This window comes from Neophocaena asiaeorientalis, unplaced genomic scaffold (genome assembly GCF_003031525.2).
Source record: "Neophocaena asiaeorientalis asiaeorientalis breed wild unplaced genomic scaffold, Neophocaena_asiaeorientalis_V1.1 scaffold4, whole genome shotgun sequence".
NCBI classification, from domain to species: Eukaryota; Metazoa; Chordata; class Mammalia; order Artiodactyla; family Phocoenidae; genus Neophocaena; species Neophocaena asiaeorientalis.
This window is the reverse complement of record NW_020173682.1, coordinates 6,322,481-6,345,387: the sequence shown is the minus strand read 5'-3', so window position 1 is coordinate 6,345,387 and position 22,907 is coordinate 6,322,481. Positions and strand designations below refer to the sequence as shown.

General features: G+C 43.2%; 1 protein-coding gene across 11 annotated transcripts in view; it reads right to left on the bottom strand.

Moving 5' to 3' along the window:
• Positions 1 to 22,907, bottom strand: part of MPP7 (MAGUK p55 scaffold protein 7) — a 284,418-nt gene that overhangs the window by 22,207 nt on the left and 239,304 nt on the right. For all 11 annotated transcript variants that reach the window (XR_003003786.1, XM_024750109.1, XM_024750112.1 and 8 more), the window contains one exon: positions 851 to 931. Coding sequence is in view for 10 of the 11 variants with exons in the window: in XM_024750109.1 (XP_024605877.1) it covers positions 851 to 931 (81 nt within the window). In the remaining variant the exon portion in view is untranslated. The remainder of the gene's footprint in view (positions 1 to 850; positions 932 to 22,907) is intronic.

Sequence of the window (22,907 nt, the reverse complement as noted above, 5' to 3'; positions counted from 1 at the left end):
CATCTCTGTTGGTAGAAACCAGCAGCCCTATAACTTACGGCTGAAAATGATTACAAACAATAACTTGGAAAAATGCAGTAACAAGGCGTAACAAAGGTAACAGAAAACTATAATTTTAAAATAAAGTTCAACTAGTCCAAAACTAGAGAACGTTGCTAAGGGCATTATACAAATGACTTTTTTTTAACATTACTAAAACCACTTAAAAAGCCAACATTTAATCTAGTCTTTTAGATGGTTCCCTAACATCAACCTGTTAAGTAGTCAAATGGCATTTATTCTGGGTATCAAAATGCTTCCAGGATCACATTTCACTTGTAAGAATGCCTGTGAAAACCACTTTTATAAAAATATACCTAATTCTGTATGCTGATAAGAAGCCTACCACATTTGGATTATATGGCCATGAAAAATTACTCTATGCCAATTACTACAATATGAAAAGTAATTAAGAAACGTTCATAAGAAGCCTCCTCCACTCTCTGCAGTTTGGCCCTTCTAATCTTAAAGCTCATGGAAAACTCTGGAAATTGAAGAAACAATAAACTTGTATGGAGCAGAAAACTTGTAAATAATAATTTGATGTCATACCTGTATTAAAATCCACCATAAAAAATGCAAGTAGGGAAGCTGAGAGCAACAAACACCTTGCCAGTGATCTGTGTCATCTGGGGCAAACCCCTTAACTCTTGTGCCTGTTTCCTCCTCTGTAAAATGTGGACACTGTCACTTCCTACTCCCCAGGGCTGCGGTGAGGTCTACATGTGAGTGCTGACACCAGGGCTTTGCAGCACACATGCTGTGTACGTGCTGGGCCAGCAGTAGTAGCAGCAAACAGCACAGAACTTACGGGGCACCGTCACGCCGTAGTGCTGTGTGTCACTGATCAGCAGCTTTCGTTTCAGTTCATTCAAACCTACCCCTACAGGACCTGAAAAACAGGAAAACAGAAATTCACTCCTGAACAGAACATACCATATAAACATTGCTATGATGACATGATCCGTAAGACAGACTGAAAACGTGTACCCAACTTCACATGTATCCCAAGTCAAGAGATTATCTCTAGTTAAGTTGTACGTAAGAAAAAACTAGGAGTCATTTGCTTGCTTTTCTACTTTTTATTTCTTTATTTTTCCTGTTTTTTTAAATTTTGCTTTTCTACTTTTTAAATTTAAATCCCCATCTTTCCATTAAAAGGATTAGAAATCTTTGTTTCAAATGAAACATATTCAAGAGTATCTGAGTACATTAACAGGTAATGGTATCCCGAAGACCTTAAAAAATAGGTGCACCTAAAAAAACGGAATTACACAATTTTAAACGTTTTTAGGTCCTAATAAAAGAAAATCTTTGAACCTTGATTTTATTTTAGGTGCAAACACCTCATCATGCATTTTAAACTTGCAAAACCATCAGTGCAACGTCAAGCCCCTCTGCAACACTGTTTATTCCCAGTTGGTCCTTAAGCCTTTGAAAACTTACATAGACCTGATGTACTTCAATCAGCGTGCACATATAAACAGCTGTCGTGAACAAGGCAAACAGTAAACGCTGTGAAGATTAAAAGATAAGTGAAGTCTGCCTTCAGAGAAAGTAACTGGGTCGGGAGAGTCACACAAAACGAACAGACTGGGGCCAGAAAATGAAGAGTGGTTTCAGATATGAATCCGAAATCAAGAGTTAGAAGGGCACAAGCCCCAGACGGCTAGCTTCTCACAGCCCTGCCATCGAGGTCTATTTGGTGACGGTGTCACGCCTTGAGCAGAACGCAAGCCACAGGGCCAGACTGCCCTCCGTTACGTGCCCATCCTCAACACTCCCTCACCTGGCGACACCCATGCTGTGGTCTGAATGTCTGTGTCCCCCCCAGATTCACATGTTGGAACCCTAACGCCAACGTGATTCTGTTAGAAGCAAAGGTCTCTGGGGGGTTCTGAGGTCACGAGGGTGGAGCCTCCATAAAAGGGCTTAGTGCTCTAATAGGAGATGTCACAGAGCCCTCTAGCGCCTGGCCATGTGAGGACACAAGGAGAGAAGAGAGCCCTCGCCCCCACTGCTGGCATCCTGATCTCCGACTTCCAGCCTCCGGAACCGTGAGAAATCAATGTCTGTCGTCTATAAGCCACCTGGGCTGTGATATTTTGCTGTGTTGGCCTGAAAGGACTAAGACACTGGACATGTTCTCGTCCTTGAGCCCTGGCTGGACTTCATTCTAATCCTAAAAGGAACCATGCTCCCTTTCTTGGAAGGAATAATGAAAACCCATGTCCAGTAACTAGCACCGCACCCAGGTATTCAAGGGTTCATTCCCTTGCCTACTTACTCTTCCAGGCTTTGAAAAGCATGGGGTTTTATGCTGGACAATGGAGGACACTCAGGAGGACAGAGCAGAGCGGCTGGGGGTCTGGGTGGGGGCGAGCTGGGAGCAAGACGAAGGGGCCTCCGCCTGCACAAACTGACCTGTCCCCCCGCTGGCCACTGGCCAGCACCGTCCGCCTTCCCACACGCTGCTGTTGGGGGCCAGCTCTCTGCCCCAAGACAGTGGTTCTCAAGTCTCTCTCTAAAATGAATACTCTGGGGCTTCCCTGGTGGCGCAGTGGTTAAGAGTCCGCCTGCCGATGAAGGGGACGCGGGTTTGTGCCCCGGTCCGGGAAGATCCCACATGCCGCGGAGTGGCTGGGCCCATAAGCCGTGGCCGCTGAGCCTGCGTGTCTGGAGCCTGTGCTCCGCAACGGGAGAGGCCACAGCAGTGAGAGGCCCGCGTACGCCCCCTCCAAAAAAAAAGAAAAAAAAAAGAATATAATATCCCAGTTTTATCCTGAAATGGCATTCACAGCTGATATAACTTGCTAGCGCATATACTTTCTCCCTCCAAATTAATATAACGCCCTAGCTGTAATGTATGAAGGATCAAAAAGTAATTTACAATAAAACAATGTGTATTTCGATATGTAAATGCTCGGGCATGACTGGAGAAAATGAAGTCAGATGTCCGCACCTACTTATTCTAAATAAGTCTGGACTTCAGAGTAATAAAAAGACTAGCAGCCATCCCGTACCAGAAAGAACAGATGAAAGCCCAAGGATACAGGTGAACATCAGAATAAAGTCCAGCAACTCAACGGAAACACAGATGGGTCTTCCTGGAATATGATAAGGAAAGAGAGGAAAAGGCAGCCTTAATAAGGAAACAGGGATACAACACATCAAGGCTATCAAAGAGAAGAAAGTAAAACTTTTACAAAGAACGTGCGGTGTAGAAATCCTTCCCGAGGTGGGACGGGTGAGTCACCTGTGAGTCCCTCAGGGTCCAGCATGACACTGGGAAGTCGTGTGGGATGCAGGACGGGTTTCTGTTCCATAGAAATGTCAGGTGTACATCCCCGGCATCCTCAGCCATCTGCATAAAGAAAAGGTGCCCTCACGAAAGTCCACGGTGTTCCGCGGTAGGCGGTCCTGCCCCGTCTGGGACCACTGCTCTCGTCACCTCTGCACCCCAATCCTGCCGTCATCGCGGACGACTTCAACACCCCTGCAGAGAGCCTACTTCCTCTCCACTTCACTTCAACCACAAACTGCGCAAACCCTGACTCTGCCTCACCAGGAGCTATCTCATCGCTAGTATTAGATTCAGGCCTCCCCTGTGAGACCCCGATCCCTGATCGTTAGCCCTCCCACTCAGTTATTCCTCCTCTCATCAAAAGGACCGCCAGTGTTTTCTTTCTTTTTGTCTAACAGCCCTTCGGGTCTTCACTTCCTTGGGCTGTGGTATCTCCCACTATCTTGCTAATACCCTCAAAGCTCTTACACGCCGGCCTTTATCACACTTGTCATGGAAACTTCCAGTCCAAGGTCAATCTTATGGCTGCTCTACACGTCTGCGCCTGGACTGAGAAAGCCCGTACAACGGGAGCAGGGATGCACACACTGTGCTCCCCACAGAGCTCAGACCCCTGGGCTCTCCAGCAGTTACCCAGTTTTCCTGATTGGATTTCCCGGGTCACCATGTGGTCACATCCCAACCCTCTAGTCTCCTCCTCCTCACACCTAGAACCTCCTCTCTCCTCACACCTAGAACCTCCCCTCTAATCTAACAATTGTCAAAGGCTGTCGATCTTCCCTCCTGAAGATCCTCAGAGCTGCGACGTGCCACTGCCACCGCTGCCACCCGAGCCCGGACACCTCATCTGTGCCCCTCTCCTGAGTCAGCCTCCAAGCAGCTCCCCTACCTCTGCTCAGCAGCCAGCACCGTCTTTCTGAGAACGCCAACACACGCACTTCCTCAGTCCTCTCCACAAAGCTGCGCGCCTACACCCAGCCACCAGCTGCAGCCCCTCGTAGGGGGTCTCCTCCCGCGTCTTCACCTCTCCTGCACTCTGTTTCACGCTCCTTCCCATCAGTACTGGAAATTCACACTGTCTCCCACCTTCAAACAGCCGGAATGACCAAGAAAGCGAAAGGAACACCTTCCTTGACCTTGCACGGTGCACCGCTGTCCCCAGCATCCCAGCCAGGCTCCCGTCACTTCTCACCAGCACCTCCCACGCCCGCACTGGGAAGAGGACCCAACGTGACTCTTTGACAGGTCTGCCCAGCTTGCACGTTGGCAGCTGCGACTCCCTCCCTAACCTGCATTCTCGCCACTCCCGCCTTGCACCGCACACCCCGGCTGCGCGAGACCCCTGCGCCCTGTAACGTGGCGGAGTCTTCTCCGTGCTGCTGGGTCCTCGTCACGTGCCGCTCAGCTAAAACACTGCTGTCCTTTCCTGGCTAATTCAGGCTGCGTCTTAGATACGGCCTAGGGATTCTTCCCTGACACTTTAAATGCGGGTCGGGCGCCCAGTGCTTGTGCCCCCTGCCCTTGCGTGTCAGAGGGCCGATCACACTCCGTCATGATCGTCTGCACACTCGTCTTCACCCTCGAACAGACCTGAAAACAGCGATGTCATCTATCTGCTCACCAACTGTCTCCCTAGCTGCCAAACTGGAGGCACGCGTTAGGTTGTTTTACTTATTTAAGTTACGCTCAGTGACTCTGCTGTCATGGAGGTAAAGCTATTTGCCGAATGAACCAAAGGCATGGGAGTTAAAGCAAGAAGCATCTGCACCTAGAATGTGTGGACGCGATGGCTAGAGAACGTGCTCAACGTCGTAACAGGAGTGGGTGGGGCTCACGTTTGAACCTGGATCCTTGATCTTAAGATCCAGAGAAGCAGAAGGGAAGGGGATGACTTTGGCGCTGGAACAGTGAGCATAAGGGACGGAAATCCACCTGCCTAAACTCAGACAAGGACCGCGGTGCGCTTCAGACGCAGGCTGGGGGGAGTGATAAGCATTGATGGGTTGTCTCCAAAGCGCCTGGCACCAGGCAGGGGCTCATGTGTCTTATCCACTCTGTAGGGACGAACAAGATCTGAGTAGGTGCTGCAACCTACTCTTTAAAATAAAGAGTAAACAAACAAGAAAAACAAGGGGCTTTACGATGCTTTGCAGATGATGCAAACCCAATTCTATACGCTCAAGAAAAAGAAGCAAACAGAACACTACAACTTAAACAGCAGGTCCTGGCCCGCCATGCCCGCTCCCCACAGAGGCACCGAGGACTACGGGGGATGCGAATTCACTGTCCCTCCAGGAGGTCTGGGCCGCCATGGCCGCTCCCCACAGAGGCACCGAGGACTACGGGGGATGCAAATTCACTGTCCCTTCAAGGAGGTCTGGGCCCTGGAGTACTTCCCAGAGTGTGAGCTAATTTGCTGAGTGAGAGTCTAGCATTTTTTTCTTTCTTCTTCTACCCATGCCAAAAAACCACAGTGATTTATTTTAGCTCTGGAGGAAAAAAGTAGGCGTATTTGAACTAGCGGGGGAAAGTATGCTTTTGCTCACGTGATACCCTTAGACTTGGACTGTTTTCAATTTCCGCCCTTACACAAGCGAACTCTTACCAGGGACCCTGCTTTACCGCACGCCCACAGACCATGCCAAAAACGTGCAGTGGCAAATACTTTTATTTAAAATTTCCCCAGGTTAGTTATTGGAAGCCATCATCTTCAAGGCGGGATCCTGTCACAAAAAGATTAAAGCAGGGGCATAATTTTAACCATTCTTCCTACAAAACTGCCGGGCAGGCCACTCACAGCATTTTCCCAGCCAGGCCCTTGGATCAATCCTGCCACCCACACAGGTGAAGTTATAGACTTTTTCCTCTTTTGGATCTTGACCTTAAGATCACATCTTCCATCCACACTCCTGCCCTGTGTCCTTTTTCTACGGTGGGGCCTAAGGTCACAGTTTTAGTTGGCTGCTTTGTATTTAGACGACTTACACCGCAGTTGGTTTAGGGATGCACACTGAGTTAGGTCTATTATGTCTCTGTAACGGGACACATTCATCTCCTCTTCAATGTATAAATTTTTACCACAATTGGTGACACACATTTACACATAAGTATACAAATAAGTTTCTCTATAGTTTGTTTCCAGCTGTGCTTGTTCATGCTAAAGGGAAGCAGAGAAGATAACCTAAACAGCAGGTATTTAAATCACAGACAGCAGGCTTTGCAAAAGTAAAGACAGTGATGACACAATGAGGTCTTTTTAGGCAGCAGGCTTGTGTCCCATGGTTTACATACACCATGACTAATCCTCAAACCATCCCTGCCAGAAAGGTACGGTTATCCTCGTTCTACAGATGAGAAAACCAAGACAATGAAAGGGTAATTTTCCCAAGATCGCACATTGGGATTACGGCTTCACTGGTACTCAGAAGCCAGTATGCCTGCATTCCTTCCATTCGATCCATCATCTTATCAAAAGAATGCCGAGGACAGGACACGGGCTCAGGTAGCCAGCTGCTCAGCTGTTTGCGGCTGTGACCCCCAACTTCACAAAGTCCCTCACCCCATTCCGAGCTGTCCCACACTTTAAATAGAGATGAAAGTTATGCTGGTGGAATACGAGGCTCAGGCTACAAAAAGTGGCAGAAGTCAAATCCGGCGAGCTCAAAGCTCAGCCTGCGCAGAGCCTCTGAGAACTGAGCTAAACCTACGGAAGACGGCGAGCTTCTCAGGCCTGGGCAACACACACAGGGCGTGTCTATTAGGATTCTCGACTCAGGACTAAGGAAACTCAAACAGAATGATGACATCAGAGGAAAAGCCAAGAAAGCATGTTAAAAAATCCTTCTGGAGTTCACTAATGTGGAATTCATGCAGTGCACTGAAGTGGATGGGCTTGCTAGCTTTAAAAATAAAAAGAATGTTTCTATTTGAAGCAGAAACGTAACTATGTTTCTTTTGTTTTTTAAATTTCATTAAGAATTCAGAAAATCACTTTGTGTGCAAATTCTGGAAAGAAAGAATAAAGCCATGAGCATCAATCTGCATTAGTTGAAATTCTTGTAAACAATACATCAAATGGATAAGGTAATTAGAAAGGCACGTTACTTTTAATTATTTGTGTGCATTTACTTAGTAACTCCTACCTTACAGTAGGCAAATGTGTTGTGTGTGATTTTATATAAAGGCTCATTCATTTCAGCCACAGAAATACAGCCCGTTTCGGGGTTAATAAAATGATGCTAGAAAGTTTCTAGTTAAAGCTTTACATTTAGGCAAATATTCCCATTAACTAAATGTAAAAATGCCTTTATTTTTATCTTACAGAGATTTTGGAGGGAGTGGCCAAGACAGTGGAGAAGGACCACCCTAAGCCCACCTGCCCCCACGGGCACAGCAAAGTTACAAGTATTCACAGAGCGGCTATCAATGAGAACCTGAAGACCAGCAGAAAAGATCTGACACAGCTAAAGATATGAAGAAGGAACCACAATGAGATGGGTAGGAGGTGTGCAGGCAACGTACAGTCAAGACCCACACCCCACAAACAGGAGGAAAATTACAATTGCAGAGGTTTTCCCCAAGGACTGAGAGATCTGGGTCCCACACTGGGCTCCCCAGCCTGGGGGTCCTGCACTGAGAAGATGAGCCCCCAGAACCTCTGGCTTTACAGACCAGTGGGACTTGCTTTCAGGAGAGCCAGGGGGCCATGGGAAATAGGGACTCCACCCTTTTAAAAACATAATTAATTAATTAATTACTTTATTTATTTTATTTCTGTAGAAGTGGGTCTCTGTTGCTGTGCATGGGCCTTCTCCAGTTGTGGTGAGCAGGGGCCACTCCTCACCGCAGTGCGGCCTCCCGCTGTGGTGGCCTCTCCTGTTGGGGAGCATGGGCTCCAGGTGTGTGGGCCTCAGTAGCCATGGCTCGCGGGCTCTAGAGCTCAGGCCCAGTAGTTGTGGCTCGTGGGCTCAGTAGTTGTGGTTCACGGGCTCTGGAGTGCAGGCTCAGTAGTTGTGGCTCATGGGCTCAGTAGTTGTGGCTCGCGGGCTCTAGAGCTCAGGCTCAGTAGTTGTGGCTTGAAGGCTCTAGAGCACAGGCTCAGTAGTTGTGGTGCACAGGCTCTAGAGTGCAGGCTCTAGAGCACAGGCCCAGTAGTTGTGGCTCATGGGCTCAGTAGTTGTGGTTCACGGGCTCTGGAGTGCAGGCTCAGTAGTTGTGGCTCGTGGGCTCAGTAGTTGTGGTTCACGGGCTCTAGAGCTCAGGCTCAGTAGTTGTGGCTCGTGGGCTCAGTAGTTGTGGCTCACGGGCTCTGGAGTGCAGGCTCAGTAGTTGTGGTGCACAGGCTCTAGAGTGCAGGCTCTAGAGCAAAGGCTCAGTAGTTGAGGCACACGGGGTTAGTTGCTCCATGGCATGTGGGATCTTCCCAGACCAGGGCTCGAACCTGTGTCCCCTGCATTGGCAGGCGGATTCTCAACAACTGCGCCACCAGGGAAGCCCAAGACTCCACTCTTGAAGGGCAAATACAAAATCTCCTGCACTCCAAATCCCAGCACAGAGGCAGTAATTTGAAAGGAGCCTGGATGAGACCCTCTTGCTGGTCTTAGAGAGCCTCCTGGAGAGGCAGGAGACAGTTTGCACACCCCTGGGGACAGAGATGCAGGCAGAAGCCACTTGGGGAGCTCACTCTACCACAGTGATGTGCAAGCTGCAAGTGCCGTTTTGGAGTCCTTCCTCCTGCCTATTAGCACCAAGCACTGACCTGCCCAGCGGCGGGCTGGCACCAGCCATGCTGGGACCTAGCGCCGCACAACAGTGGGCTGACAGCCACCTCATGAGGCAGGGCCGGGCAGCCCACTGGACTGGGGGTCAGCCCCACCTACCAGCATGCCCACAGGAGTCAGCCCCACCACGACAGAAGGGCCCCCGCAGCACACACAGAGGCACCCCTAGAGCGTGCAGCTCTGGTGACCAGAGACGAGCGTGCTGCGGGGTCCCACTGGAGTCTCCTACAAACAAACAGTAAAGGCAGTAGATCAACCTCTTATCAAGTTAGTAGGAAGATTAAAGAACAAAGTAGTAAAACCATCTTTATGCACAATAAGTAGTTAGGGGATACACAAAAAGATGTAAAATATGCTGTCCAAAACATTAAACATGGGAGGAGGTGGAGTAAAAACGCAGAGGTGTTATAATGCATTAGAACTTAAGATCATCAAGTTAAAATAATCATGCATATATATATAGGTGGTTACATATGAACCTCATTATAACCATAAATAAAAAATCTATAATAGATACACATACACAAAATAGAAAGAAATCCAAACATAACAGTAAAGACAGTCATCAAATCAAAAGGGAAGAGAACAAAGGTAAAGAAAGGAAGAAAGAAGAATTACAAAAACAACCAGAAAACAATTCACAAAATGGTAATAAGTACATACTTATCAATCAAAAGACACACAGTAATACTGGATAAAAAAACAAGACCCATATATATGCTGCCTACTGGATACTCACTTCAGATCTAAAGACACACACAGACTGTCAGTGAGGGGGTGGAAAAATATATTCCATGCAAATGCAAAGAAAAATAAAGTTGGGGTAGCAATACCTATATGAGATAAAACAGACTTTAAAACAAGCACCGCAACAAGAAACAAAGAAGGATATTACATAATGATAGAGGGATCAATTCAACAAGAAGATATAACAATTTTAAATATATATGCACCCAACATAACAGCACCTAAATACATAAAGCAAATATTAACATACATAAAGGAGAAACTGACAGTAACTGAATAATAGTAAGGGACTTTAACACCCCTTAACATTAATGGACAGATTATCTGGACAATAAATCAATAAAGAAACAGTGGCCTTAAATGACATGTAAGATCCAACAGTTTAATAGATATACAGAGGACATTCCATCCACAAAGCAGAACATTCCTTTCAAGTGCACATGGAACATTCTCCAGGATAGATCAGATGCTAGGCCACAAAACAACTCTCAATAAATGTAAAAAGACTGAAATTATGTCAAGTATCTTTTCCAACCACTAGACTAGAAATCAACTACAGGAAAAAACTTTTATTTGCTACTTTTATTCAACATAGTATTGGAAGTCCTAGTCATAGTAATCAGACAAGAAAAAGAAATAAAAGGAATCCAAACTGGAAAGGAAGAATAGAACTGTCACTGCTTGCAGATGACATGATCTATACATAGAAAATCCTAAAGATGCCACCAAAAAACTACTAGAATTCATCAATAAATTCAGTAAAGTTGCAGGATATAAAATTAATATACAGAAATCTGCTGCATTTCTATACACTAATGACAAACTATCAGAAAGAGAAATTAAGAAAACAATCCTGTTTACCATCACATCAAAAGAATAAAATACCTAGGAATAAACCTACCTAAGGAGGTAAAAGACCTGTTCTTAGAGAACTAGAAGTCACTGATGAAAGAAATTGAAGACGGCACGAACAGGTGGAAAGATAAACTGTGTTCATGGACTGGAAAAGTTAATATTGTTAAAATGACTATAATACTCAAGGAAATTACAGATTCAGTGCAATCGCTATTAAAATACCAATGGCATTTTTCACAGAACTAGAACAAATGATTCTAAAATTTGTATGGAGGGACTTCCCTGGTGGTGCAGTGGTTAAGAATCCACCTGCCAATGCAGGGGACACGGGTTTGAGCCCTGGTCTGGGAAGATCCCACATGCCGCAGAGCAACTAAGCCTGTGTGCCACAACTACTAAGCCTGCATTCTAGAGCCTGTGAGCAGCAACTACTGAGCCTGCATGCCGCAACTACTGAAGCCCACGTGCCTAGAGCCCATGCTCCACAGCAAGAGAAGCCACACAATGAGAAGCCCATGCGCCGCAACAAAGAGCAGCCCCCGCTCGCCGCAACTAGAGAAAGCCCACGTGCAGCAACAAAGACCCAATGCAGCAAAATAATTAATTAAAAAAAAAAAAGAAAAAACTTTGTATGGAAACACGTAAGACCTCAAATAGCCAAAACAACCTTGAGAAAGGAGAACAAAGCTAGAGGTATTATGCTTCCTGATTTTAAACTATACTACAAACCTATGGTAATCTAAACAGAATGGTACTGGCACAAAAACAGACATATACATCAGTGGAATAGAACAGATTTTTTTCCAAAGAAGACATACAGATGGCCAAAAAACACATGAAAGGATGCTCAACATCACTAATCATCAGGGAAATGCAAATCAAACCCACAATGAGATACTACGTCACACCTGTCAGAGTGGCCATCATCAAAAAGAGCACAAATAACAGCTGTTGGCAAGGATGTGGTGCACCGTTGGTGGGATGTGAACTGGTGCAGCTGCTGTGGAAAACAGCATGGAGGGTCCTTAAAGAACTAAAAGTAGAACTACCATACGACCCAGCAATCCCACTTCTAGATCCCACTTTCCCCAAAGAAAACAAAAATATTAATTCAAGAAGATACATGCACCCCTGTGTTCACTGCAGCCTTATTTCCAATACCCAAGATATGGAAGCAACCTATGTCCACTGATAGATGAACAGATAAAGAAGGTGTGGTCCATACCTATAATGGAGTATTACTCAGCCATAAGAAAGAATGAAACCTTACCATTTGCTACAACAATGATGGACCTAGAGAGTTAAATGCTAAAGTGAAATAAGTCAGATGGACAAAAACATATACCATATTATTTAACTTATATGTGGAATCTAAAAATCAAAATGAATGAACAGAAACAGACTCAAATATACAGAGAACAAACTGGTGGTTGCCAGAAGGAAGGGGGCCATTGGATAAGTGAAATACGTGAGGGAGATTAAGAGGTACAAAATTCCAGTTATAAATAGGTAAGTCAAGGGGATGTAATATATAGCATAGGGAATATAGTCAATAATATTGTAGCAACTTTGCATGGTGACGGATAGTAACTGGACTTATCTTGGTGATCATTTTGAAATGAAAAATATGGAATCAAAAAATTAATTTATAATTTTTTAAAAGATTTGAAAACAAATCTTTATGTAAAGTCTCAGTCTTTATGTAGGAGAATTAAGACGTATGCCAGCTTTGACCCAAATGACCCCAAAGTCTGTTGAAATTACTCTCATTTTCTATGAAATCATGAGAGGTTGAGGTTTTGAGGTTTTCTCCATTGTTCTCTTTTCAGATTTTTTTTTTATTCCATGAATATTTTTAGGGATTTATGATTTGTTTGTGTGTAGAAAATAAGAAATAAGTTTGTATTAGAATGCTAGCACAATATCCTTTCAAAATTAATACATAGTTAGTTGAGCATAAAAGTTTTTCATTCTGTAAACATGGCCCCCCAAAAGATCTACTTTCTGAATCTGAAATAGACATGTACAATTAAAATTTTTTAAAGGCTAAATGAGTGAAGAAAGCATTGAGGCAGTAAAACCAGTGCCTCCAATAGCACTTTGAAACTGTAAGAACACCAAAAGAATGCTTTAAAATACTGGTATGATATTCTTACTCAAAAAAAAAAAAAAATGGCCCAGCTCTATGACATTGTACTTTGACTCTTCAACCATCTACTTATTTATGTGTTAGCACAGATCCTGAGTCACTGAATAATTATTTACTAGAACAATAATGTATTACTATTGTGAAAATAATGTATGAAACGTGGTATTTTTTTCAAATGACACTCATGTAGTCCTACAAAGAATTAACATAAAGTAATTTCTGATTTCTAAATATCCAGCACAGAATTTAATTGTAGCTTTTCTGAAGGCTGCTGAGCATCAAATTGAATTGAATAATGTAAATAAGGATGTGTGGTACCTTACGCGTAAAAGGTCAATATGCTAAAAATTACAGTATTAATTTGTTAGGAAACAAACTTCTCGTTTGTTTGAGAAGAGAAAGAGACACAGGTAGGTGGAGATTAGCCCAATTAGTTTTAACATACTATATATTCATGTAACAGACACAGTATATTAATAAAATCGATGTTTATTTATGTCTAATATTAACTTATATATTGGAAAGAAATCTGTTGCTCTGACCAAGTACTATTCACTTTTGCTACTGATCTTTGAACATGTTGGCACAAACATAAAGATGGTATGTTATGTGCAAAGCTACTGACACAGATGCAGCTTTTACTATGTTTGCCTCCAGTGTACCTGCACTACTTAACATGACGATTCTTCCACATTTTCCCCCAGACATTTTATGCTATTGGCCAGACTTGTTACTCTTACTATCCAGTGAAAAATATCAGAATTACTGGAGACTGCAATAAATACCCAAACTGCTTCTGTGACCTAAAAAAACCACACTTACTCATCTGATTTACTGCAAAACATATCAAATGAGATCTCTAGGTATCCCTTAGATCAGACACGTTATAAAAAGTCTACTTGTCATATTGCAGCACTATATACTATATTTGCTGCTCTACGCATAAAATAAAAACAATCATGCTATTATATCTGACTCACAATCTTATAATGATCGCATTAGTGTGTGGCTGGATTTTGGTGTTGGAGAGCGACAAATCTGTTTATAAAACCCTGGGAATCAAACTACATAGAAAACGCAGCAACTTCGCAGTTCATAACAAACCTTGTTAGAGATTCTGATTTTCTTTCCTCTGTTGCTTTCATAATAGAAGAAAAATGCAATTAACGAAGCATCAGTTTTTATGCTGATGTCAGAAGGAGGAGGAGAAGAGGAAAGAAAAGAAAAAGGAAGTAGGAGGCTTGTTGAAACGGCATTATTTTTTCCAAAGCAGCTATTTACACCAGACTTCGACTTAAGTACCTGTCTCTCCTCTAACTCAGGGCTATGACAAGAGTGCAGTAAAATTAAAAGGCAACATAAAACCATCCTTGGGTCTTCCTTAGCTAAGCAGAAGAGAGATGGATAATTCCCTTATCCATTCCTTTCCAGTTTGTTCAAAACTGCAACGTTTTCAGTGAGGCTCCCATGATCTCTATTCAAAATAGCCAACGCCCAGGTCCCCTGATTCTGCTCTGCTTTTTCTTTCTTCTACACCATTTATCACCCTCTAAGTACAATACAATTGACTTTACTATTTATTGCTAATTTATTATGAGTATGTTTTCTGTCTATATGTCCTTTCATTAGAATGTAAACACCTCAAGGGAAAAAATGTTGTGTTCTTCAGTGATGAATTCACACGTCTAGAACAGTACCTGGCACAGTCCGTGCCCCAAACAAATCCGTGCCCCAGACGAACATAACTGTGATTTACGCCGAGGAAGTCATCCAGAGTGTAAACATTTAAGATAGACCAACAGCCAACTGTGCTTATAATAAAGATCATATTTACCTCTTATATACAAGGATTATCATTTTAAATCTATCACACACTCTTAGATTCAATGATAACTTTTGGGTTTATAGTTGTCTATCTAAAATCCAGCAAAGCAGACTCTAATTCCCACAAACCTTCAATCAACGTTCAACAAAAGCTATGGGAATCCTAATAAACATATTAACATTTACATTTAGTCATGATTGCTTACTTTTCTTTCTGCTTTATGTGGGAGACTTTTTGCTCTGCCAGTTTTATGGGAAAATGGCGACAGTCTTACAAATGCTGATTTATTCAAACTACTTCCACAAGGCAGTCTTTAGGCAACATAGGAGAGTCAGCACAAAGGAGGCAGAATAGTGCTTCAGGCTAGAACGTGCAAGGTGAAACATACAGAAAGATTCATTGTCAGTTTCCTCTTTTGTCTCCTAACCAGAAGGAACAAGTAACAGATTGTCTGACCATCCACAGAGATAAGCCTTGCTCTTCACTGCCTTAAGCCCTGAAGGGTTTTAGTAGCTGCACACACATTATTTGGTTTCATTACTTTACTTTTTAAAAAGTCAGGTTTCGCCAAAGATAAAACTTATGTAGAAAAATGTACTAAATGCTGCTTGTCATTTGGTTTTAACATACTTTTTGGAAAATACTTTTAAATGCAGAAGGAAATATAACAGAAACCATCACTGAGATGTTTTAGTTGCTAAAATGTGGCTTGGAATAGCATCTTTCCAAAATGAAGAGAAAAGCAAATACTTCCCATCAAGGCTCAAAGTCCTCCCCGTCATATTTTTGCCATGTTAACAACTTGGATAATTTTAACTTCTTGAACATTAAGTCTGAGAATTAAAGTCATGCAATATTATGGTAAAAATGTAGAGATAATAATTCTGGGTAGCTCCTTAATGATATTTATCTAACAGTTTCAGGGCAAATACCGCTATTCCTGATGGCTTTGTGAACACTGAGAGAAAACAAATGAGGCTGGGGACCACGATGCTTATACTCTTTCCGTCTTCTGTACACGTTACAGGATCCAAGAACTATTTTTTAAATATATAATTTTTACAATCAAGAAAAGTAAACAGTTAATGCAGGAACAATGAGAATTTCCGAAACGGGAGTCCACTGCTTGACTACCTCTTTTAGATGATAAACTGCTAAATAATCTAATTTATTAAGCATTTTGAACGCTGAGCTTCAAAATCAACAGAGGCCTATTCATGTTTGAACATTTCATGTTTATCTTGTTAGTATTTTTAGCTAATATATAAGAGCTACATTTTATTAAAACTTTAGTAGGGTCAGGAATTGGCCTAAACCCTTTGCAAATATTTCATTTAGCTCTCAAACAAACCTAGAAAGCAGGTGATCGTATTATTTTCATTTTTTGGATGAAGAAACTGAAGCCAGAGAAAATCTGAAATGTGTAGGTGTCACCAGCTACTGAAGTGCAGAACTGGATGGGGACTCAGCCTGTCCTGCCCCAGAAGCCTGTTTCTTACCATCCACGCTATCCTGCACTATATCACGGGATCTAGTAGATGGAGATTTCTCGAGACAATAAACTCTAAACTTCTGATACCTCAAATTGTGCCACATGGGACAAGCAGGAAGGCTTTCTGAGTGGTGACCACATAGAAGAAAGTGAATAATGGGAAATTCTTTAGAAGGCCAGTCTACAGAAGGCCACAGTGCAGGCAGAAGACAGAAGACATCCTCATGTTCAGTCAGTGACACCAACTTAATGCAATTTCCAGGCCTCCATCTGGCATTCAGGCATTCCTGATTTTGAAAAGTTTATAAATCCTTCCTTTAGTAGAAACAGGATAAGAAGTTTGTGTGAATTTAATATTTTTACGTGATTTTCTTTCTCTATTTTTCATGTAGAGATACAGGATCTACTATTTGCCTGGGTATAATATGTACTCTAACACCACAAAAAAACAAGACCAACATTCTGCATTAAGTCTGTTCTGTTGTAATGCAATAGTAAAAAGTTCTGCATTCTTAACATTACCTTTTACCAGCACTTGGCCCAAAACAGGGAAATAAAGTGTTCAGAGCTAGAGTTTCAAATAAACTTATTTTTCTAATAGGAATTTCAGAATAAAGGCTAAAAACTCATAAATCAGTTGCTCTAAACAGATAGACCAAACCTAAAATATTCCAGAATAGCAGATTAAGAAAAATCAGAAGTCTTCAAACCATCATTATAACACATGCATATGCAAAAGTACAAAATGCAAGTGTGAGGCTAAGAAAAGTAGAAAACCAAAATAAATTGCAGTCAGCTGCCAACCACCAGCAACGAACGTAGCGGCAACTGAACCTAACCAAAGAGAGCACCGGGCTTCCCCAGGGTGCAGAGCGCTAGCACCTGGCTATAACCAGGAAGGGCAGGCAAAAAGCAAAAGGCAGACTCTCTGGCCTCGCCCCAGGGTATGAGCTCAGAACCTGCACATGAACAAGATCCCCAGGTGAGTCAAATGCCTTTTAAAGTTTGGGAAGTGCCGGAGCAGGGGCTGCAGGATACCCTGCTGGGGTAGCAGGCGCGTCTGTCTCCACCATCACAACACGGCCGGGGGCTATGGCTGACGCCTGAAGACAGAGGAGACGGACGGTAAAAGCAAGCCCGGAGCTCTTCCTTGGTGGCCGGGAGAGCTACCCAGGTGGACTGCCGAACATGTGAAGAGATCGAAGAGGAAAAGGGCAGGCAAATCTGCTAGGATACTTCAGGGAAGAGCTGGCAGACGTAAGGAGCAGGAAAGCAGACCAGTAAGGTAAGCGGACCAGTGATGCTGTGGGCAACGCGGGGCCCTTCGTAGATGGCGCAGGGAGGGAAGGCAGGGCTGGCCTGACCCCGAGGCCCCAAGTGGAAACGTGACTCCTGCACGAGAGACGCTCTTGGTAGACTCAGATCTAAACTTCCACAAAACATGGAGCTATGTGTCAGAAAAATGAATGGATGGGCCCTAAATCAAAGAAAGAAAGAGAAAAGTAGGATATTTGGAACCGGCAAACAGTGTCAGCACAGCCCTGATTTTACAGATTAGAAGCAATATTCCACAGTGAGATAAGGAACTAAGGCTCTGGTCTTGAACTGTCTGGGTCTGAACTGGTTCCACAGCTTAGTAGCTGGATCTTGGGCAAGTAACCTCTCTCCTCTTTGTGCTTGAGTTTCTTCTGTAAAATGGGGATATGAAAATGGGGATATTTACCTCATAGTCATGGTAGGGGCTGAATGAAATAATATAGGCACAGAACTGAGTACAGTGCCTGGCACTCAATACATAATGGCTACCGTTATTACGCAGGGCGCTCGATACGTGTTGGCCACTGTTATTACACAGGGCAGAGGAAGGTCAGGACTCACTTAAGAAACAAGTTAAAATTGAAAAACAGTTGGGACACTTTGAATGCAGCTGGGAACAGCAGAGAGTCATAAAACGTTATAGTCAGATCCTAGTCCATAATAGAGAAATCTAAGTCATAAAAAAGGATGTTCTGCTTGTTGTTGAAGTAATGCAATTAATTATTCACTCAAGGCCTGGAAAACTCCAAAGAGCAAGGAAATGCTAGTGGGGGAGAAGCACATAGCACAGGAAATAAGAATCTTCACTGACTGTACCACTTTGAAGCATCAACATTTAGCATCTCCAGTGTAGGAGTTGCTTGAGGGTAACACTTCTTTGGGGAGATAAAAGGGAAATTTCCCCTGAAAATCAGGCCTCAGAAACCTACGGAATTGCAAGAAGGAGACAGAGAAAGAGCAGTTCCTGCAGTCTGAGTGATGTCACATGCGAAACAACTAAAATTAAAATGAAGAAAGTTCTAGGATCCTGCTGGGAATGTAAATATACAGTGACAAGAGCAAGTAGTGTGCTTGTTTGAAAACTAAGACACCTGGCCCACAAGACAGAGTCCACATTCAATTTAGAGACAGGTGCCAGGAACCTGAAGATCAAGAGGCAAAGGGGATTTAGGGCAAGATAAGTGCCTACAATTAAACTAACCTCTTCATTAAAGAGCTCACCCAGATATGTTTTAGTTCAATGACTGTGGATCTAGACAATCAATACTCATGTAAAGCAGAAGCCAAAACACTGCAGATCACTCTGTGATTTTGGGCTTACAGTGGAATGTTGTGATACATATTTCTGGGACCATTAATTTACCTTAAAAAGTAGCTGGGACGAAGCTGTGTTTTTCTTCTGATGACCCTTTGAAACTGTGAGCAGGAGACATGAAAGTTAGGGCTGTGTCACCCCATTCTGAGGAGGCTGACTGCAGAGTGCCAGTCTGCACAGCTGTACACGCTGGGAGCTCTAGCTCCACTCCAGGGGGGTAAGCTCAGTACAGCCTACCTGGCCCACCGATTACAATGGAAACCTCTGGATGGCACACAGAAAGCAACAATCTGGGGCTCTGGAAAAGCAAACAAAAGCAGGCAGAGTAAAAGGAAGCCAGGTCTGGAGAGGTGACCCCCAAGGGGTGAAGTCTCCCATTTTATTTTTTTATCTCTTCTTGGGCTTTGCCCAGAGGGTGAGTCTCTCTCAGAGCTGAACCGTGGAGCAGCGGGTCGAACAGCTAAGACCCCACAAAGATGTGGGTTTACCCCGAAGCTGTGAGTGAGTGAGATGAACCCAAAGCAGCATAACGGAGGCTTGGAAAAATGAACTAAGATTCAAACCAATGCCTCTGACTACCCCAAGTGTCACACGCATGGCACAGACCCAAAGCAGCAAAGACTTGAAAACTGAACTGAGGCATGCAGAGGGAGCCTAGTAAGGTTGACAGCCTGCTAAAAAACTCAGCATCTTCCAGTGGAATACAGTAAGACCCAAAGTCTGTATGAAATAATGTTCAGAACGTCCAGGGTGCAGAAAAATGATTCAACATACAAAGAACAAGGTAAAGGTGACGAATTTTCAAGGAAGAACGCAACAGATGCTGACCCCAAGATGACCCTGATGTTGGAATTTTCCAAGACAAGAAAGCAGCTAAGCTTCATGAGGTAAAAGTAAACACACTTGAATGGAAAAATGAAATTCTTACTAGATAAACAAAAACTATGAAAAAGAACTGGTAATTTCCCAATTGAAGAACATACAATACCTGAAAGAAAGAAAGTTTGCTCAGTGGATTAAACAGCAAAGCAGAGATGATGAGGGAAAGAGTCAGAGGCCTTGAAGATAAACCAATACAAATGATCAAATATGAGAAACAGAGAAACACTTGGAAAAACTTGTGAGACAACAGTAAAGGGTCTAACATATGTGCTGCTGGAGCCCCAGAAGGAGAGGGGAAAGAGGCTGGGGCAAAGAAGTCTTTGAAAAAAGATGGCCAAAAATTTCTAAAATTTGGTGAATGTCATAAATTTTCAGATTTGAGGAGTCCAGGAAATCCTGACAGGTTAAACTCAAAATAAAAGATACATCATAATCCAACAGCTAAAAAGCAAAGATAAGGAAAAACCCTGAAAACAACTAGAGAATAATTACACATAGAGATAAAGCCAAAAAGTCATCAAATTTATTAAAATCAAATAAGAAAAAATAGTCACATAACCCAAAATAAGGCAGAAATGGGAACAAAGAAAAATTAAAAAAAATACAAATGGCCAAACAGAAAACAAATAATAAAACAGTAGACTTAAAACTGTTATTTAATATATACATATAAACATATATGTTAAAGTTTAAACATATCAATTAAAGACACTGATGGTGAGACTGGACAACTAAAATGAGACCCAATACTATGCTGTCTGAAAAAAAAAAAACGCAAAAAATAAACATATAGATGGGTTAAAGTAAAAAGACAGAAAGTGATGTACCAGGCAAATAATAAGCAAAAGAAAGCCTGAGTGGCTACGTTATGTATCATACAAAGCAGACTTCAGAACAATGAACATTACCTGGGGTAAAAAAGAGTATTACATAATAAGAGTGAATTCATTAAGAAAACATAATATTCCTAAATGTGTATCTACCTAGCAACAGAGCTTCTAAATCTATAAACAAAAGTGGACCGGTGTAAAAAGAGAAACAGACACAGCTACCGTTACAGAGAATTTAAGTCTTTTCCCAACAATTAACAGAACAAATGGACAAATAATTAGTAAGAATATAGAAGACCTGAATAACATTATCAACCAAGTTGACTTAAATAATATTTATAAAATACTCTATTCAACAACAACAGAACACATTCTTTTTAAATACACACAGAACATTCAACAACACAGACCATATTCTGGGCCGGAAAAAAAAAAAATTCTGACAAACTTAATTGAAATCATACAAAGCATATTCTCTGACTATAATGAAATTAAACAAGAAATCAATAACCAAAAGATATTTGAATAATCCCCAAGTATTTGGAAATTAAATAACATGTTTGTAAACAATTCACTGGTCAAAGAAGTTACAAAGGAATTTAGAAAATATTCTGATCTGAATGATATGTTATAAAAACACAATAGATCAGAATTCGTAGGATGCAGTGCTTAGAGAGAAATTTAAATTTATACGCAATTAACTATGTTCAATGATCTAAGATTCAACTTGATAAAACTAGAAAAAGAGAAATTAAATAAATCCAAAGTAGGCAGAGAAAGGAAATAATAATAAAGAGCAGAAATCAATGAAATTGTGAAAAGTTTTTAAAATGTTAAATGTAAATTTGGTGCTATAAAAGACCAACAAATTGGACAAAGAGCTAGGCAGGTGGACTCCAAGAAGGCCAGCAATGACCCTCACCTCCTGCTCGTAACACCCTTGTGTAAACTCCCTCTCTGTGAATGTGAGTGAAGCCTGTGGTTTGCTTCTAACCAACAGAATGTGGAATGTGTGGCCAGGCCACGTGAGGCTGTGGCCTCCGGCTCTGGGCTGACTCTCGATTACCTCCTCAGTTCACACACTTTGACGAAGCAGCTCCCAAGTGGGAAGGAATTAGGGGTGGCCTGTGAATCCTGCCGACACTACGTGGTCTCGGAAGCAGATCCTTCATCGGTCTAGAATTCAAATGAGACCCTTGCCTCTGCCCCCAGATACGTCTGCAGCCCCGTTGGGGCCGTGGAACAGAGGACCAGCTAAGTCATGACCAAACTCCCCAATTCTGACCCACAGAAACCTTCCTACAATACACATTTTGCTATTTGAAAGTCACTAAGTTTGCAGTAACTTATTATACAACGATAGATAATTGATGTAAGAGTGAAGACACAAATTATGATAACAGGCATGAAAGTGGGGACACTACCACAGGATACTACAGCCCATTCAATGATAATAAAGGAACATCATGAACAACTTTATGCTTCTGTAATTGGCACCCTGGATGAAATGGACAAATTCCTTCAGACAAAACAGCAAAGCTCACTCAAGAAGATAACCTAGGGAGGACCTTCAAGATGGTGGAATAGTAAAGACGCGGAGATCACCTTCCTCCCCACAAACACATCAGAAATACATCTACACGTGGAACAGCTCCTACAGAACACCTACTGAACGCTGGCAGAAGACCTCAGACCTCCCAAAAGGCAAGAAACCCCCCACGTACCTGGGTAGGGCAAAAGAAAAAAGAATAAACAGAGACAAAAGGATAGGGACGGGACCTGCACCAGTGGGAGGGAGCCGTGAAGGAGGATAGGTTTCCACACACTAGGAGCCCCTTCACAGGCGGAGACTGCGAGGAGGTGGAGGGGGAAGCTTCGGAGCCATGGAGGAGAGCGCAGCCACAGGGGTGCGGAGGACAAAGCAGAGAGATTCCCGCACAGAGAATGGGTGCCGACCATCACTCACCAGCCTAAGAGGCTTGTCTGCTCACCCGCCGGGGTGGGCGGGGCTGGGAGCTGAGGCTCGGGCTTCGGTCAGAGCGCAGGGAGAGGACTGGGGTTGGTGCGTGAACACAGCCTGCAGGGGGCTAGTGCACCACGGCTGGCCGGGAGGGAGTCCAGGGAAAAGTCTGGAGCTGCCGAAGAGGCAAGAGGCTTTTTCTTCCCTCTTTGTTTCCTGGTGCGCGAGGTGAGGGGATTAAGAGCGCCGCTTAAAGGAGCTCCAGAGATGGGCGCGAGCCGTGGCTAAGAGCGCGGACCTCAGAGATGGGCATGAGACGCTAAGGCCGCTGCTGCCACCGCCAAAAAGCCTGTGTGCGAGCACAGGTCACTATCCACACCCCCCTTCCGGGGAGCCTGTGCAGCCCGCCACC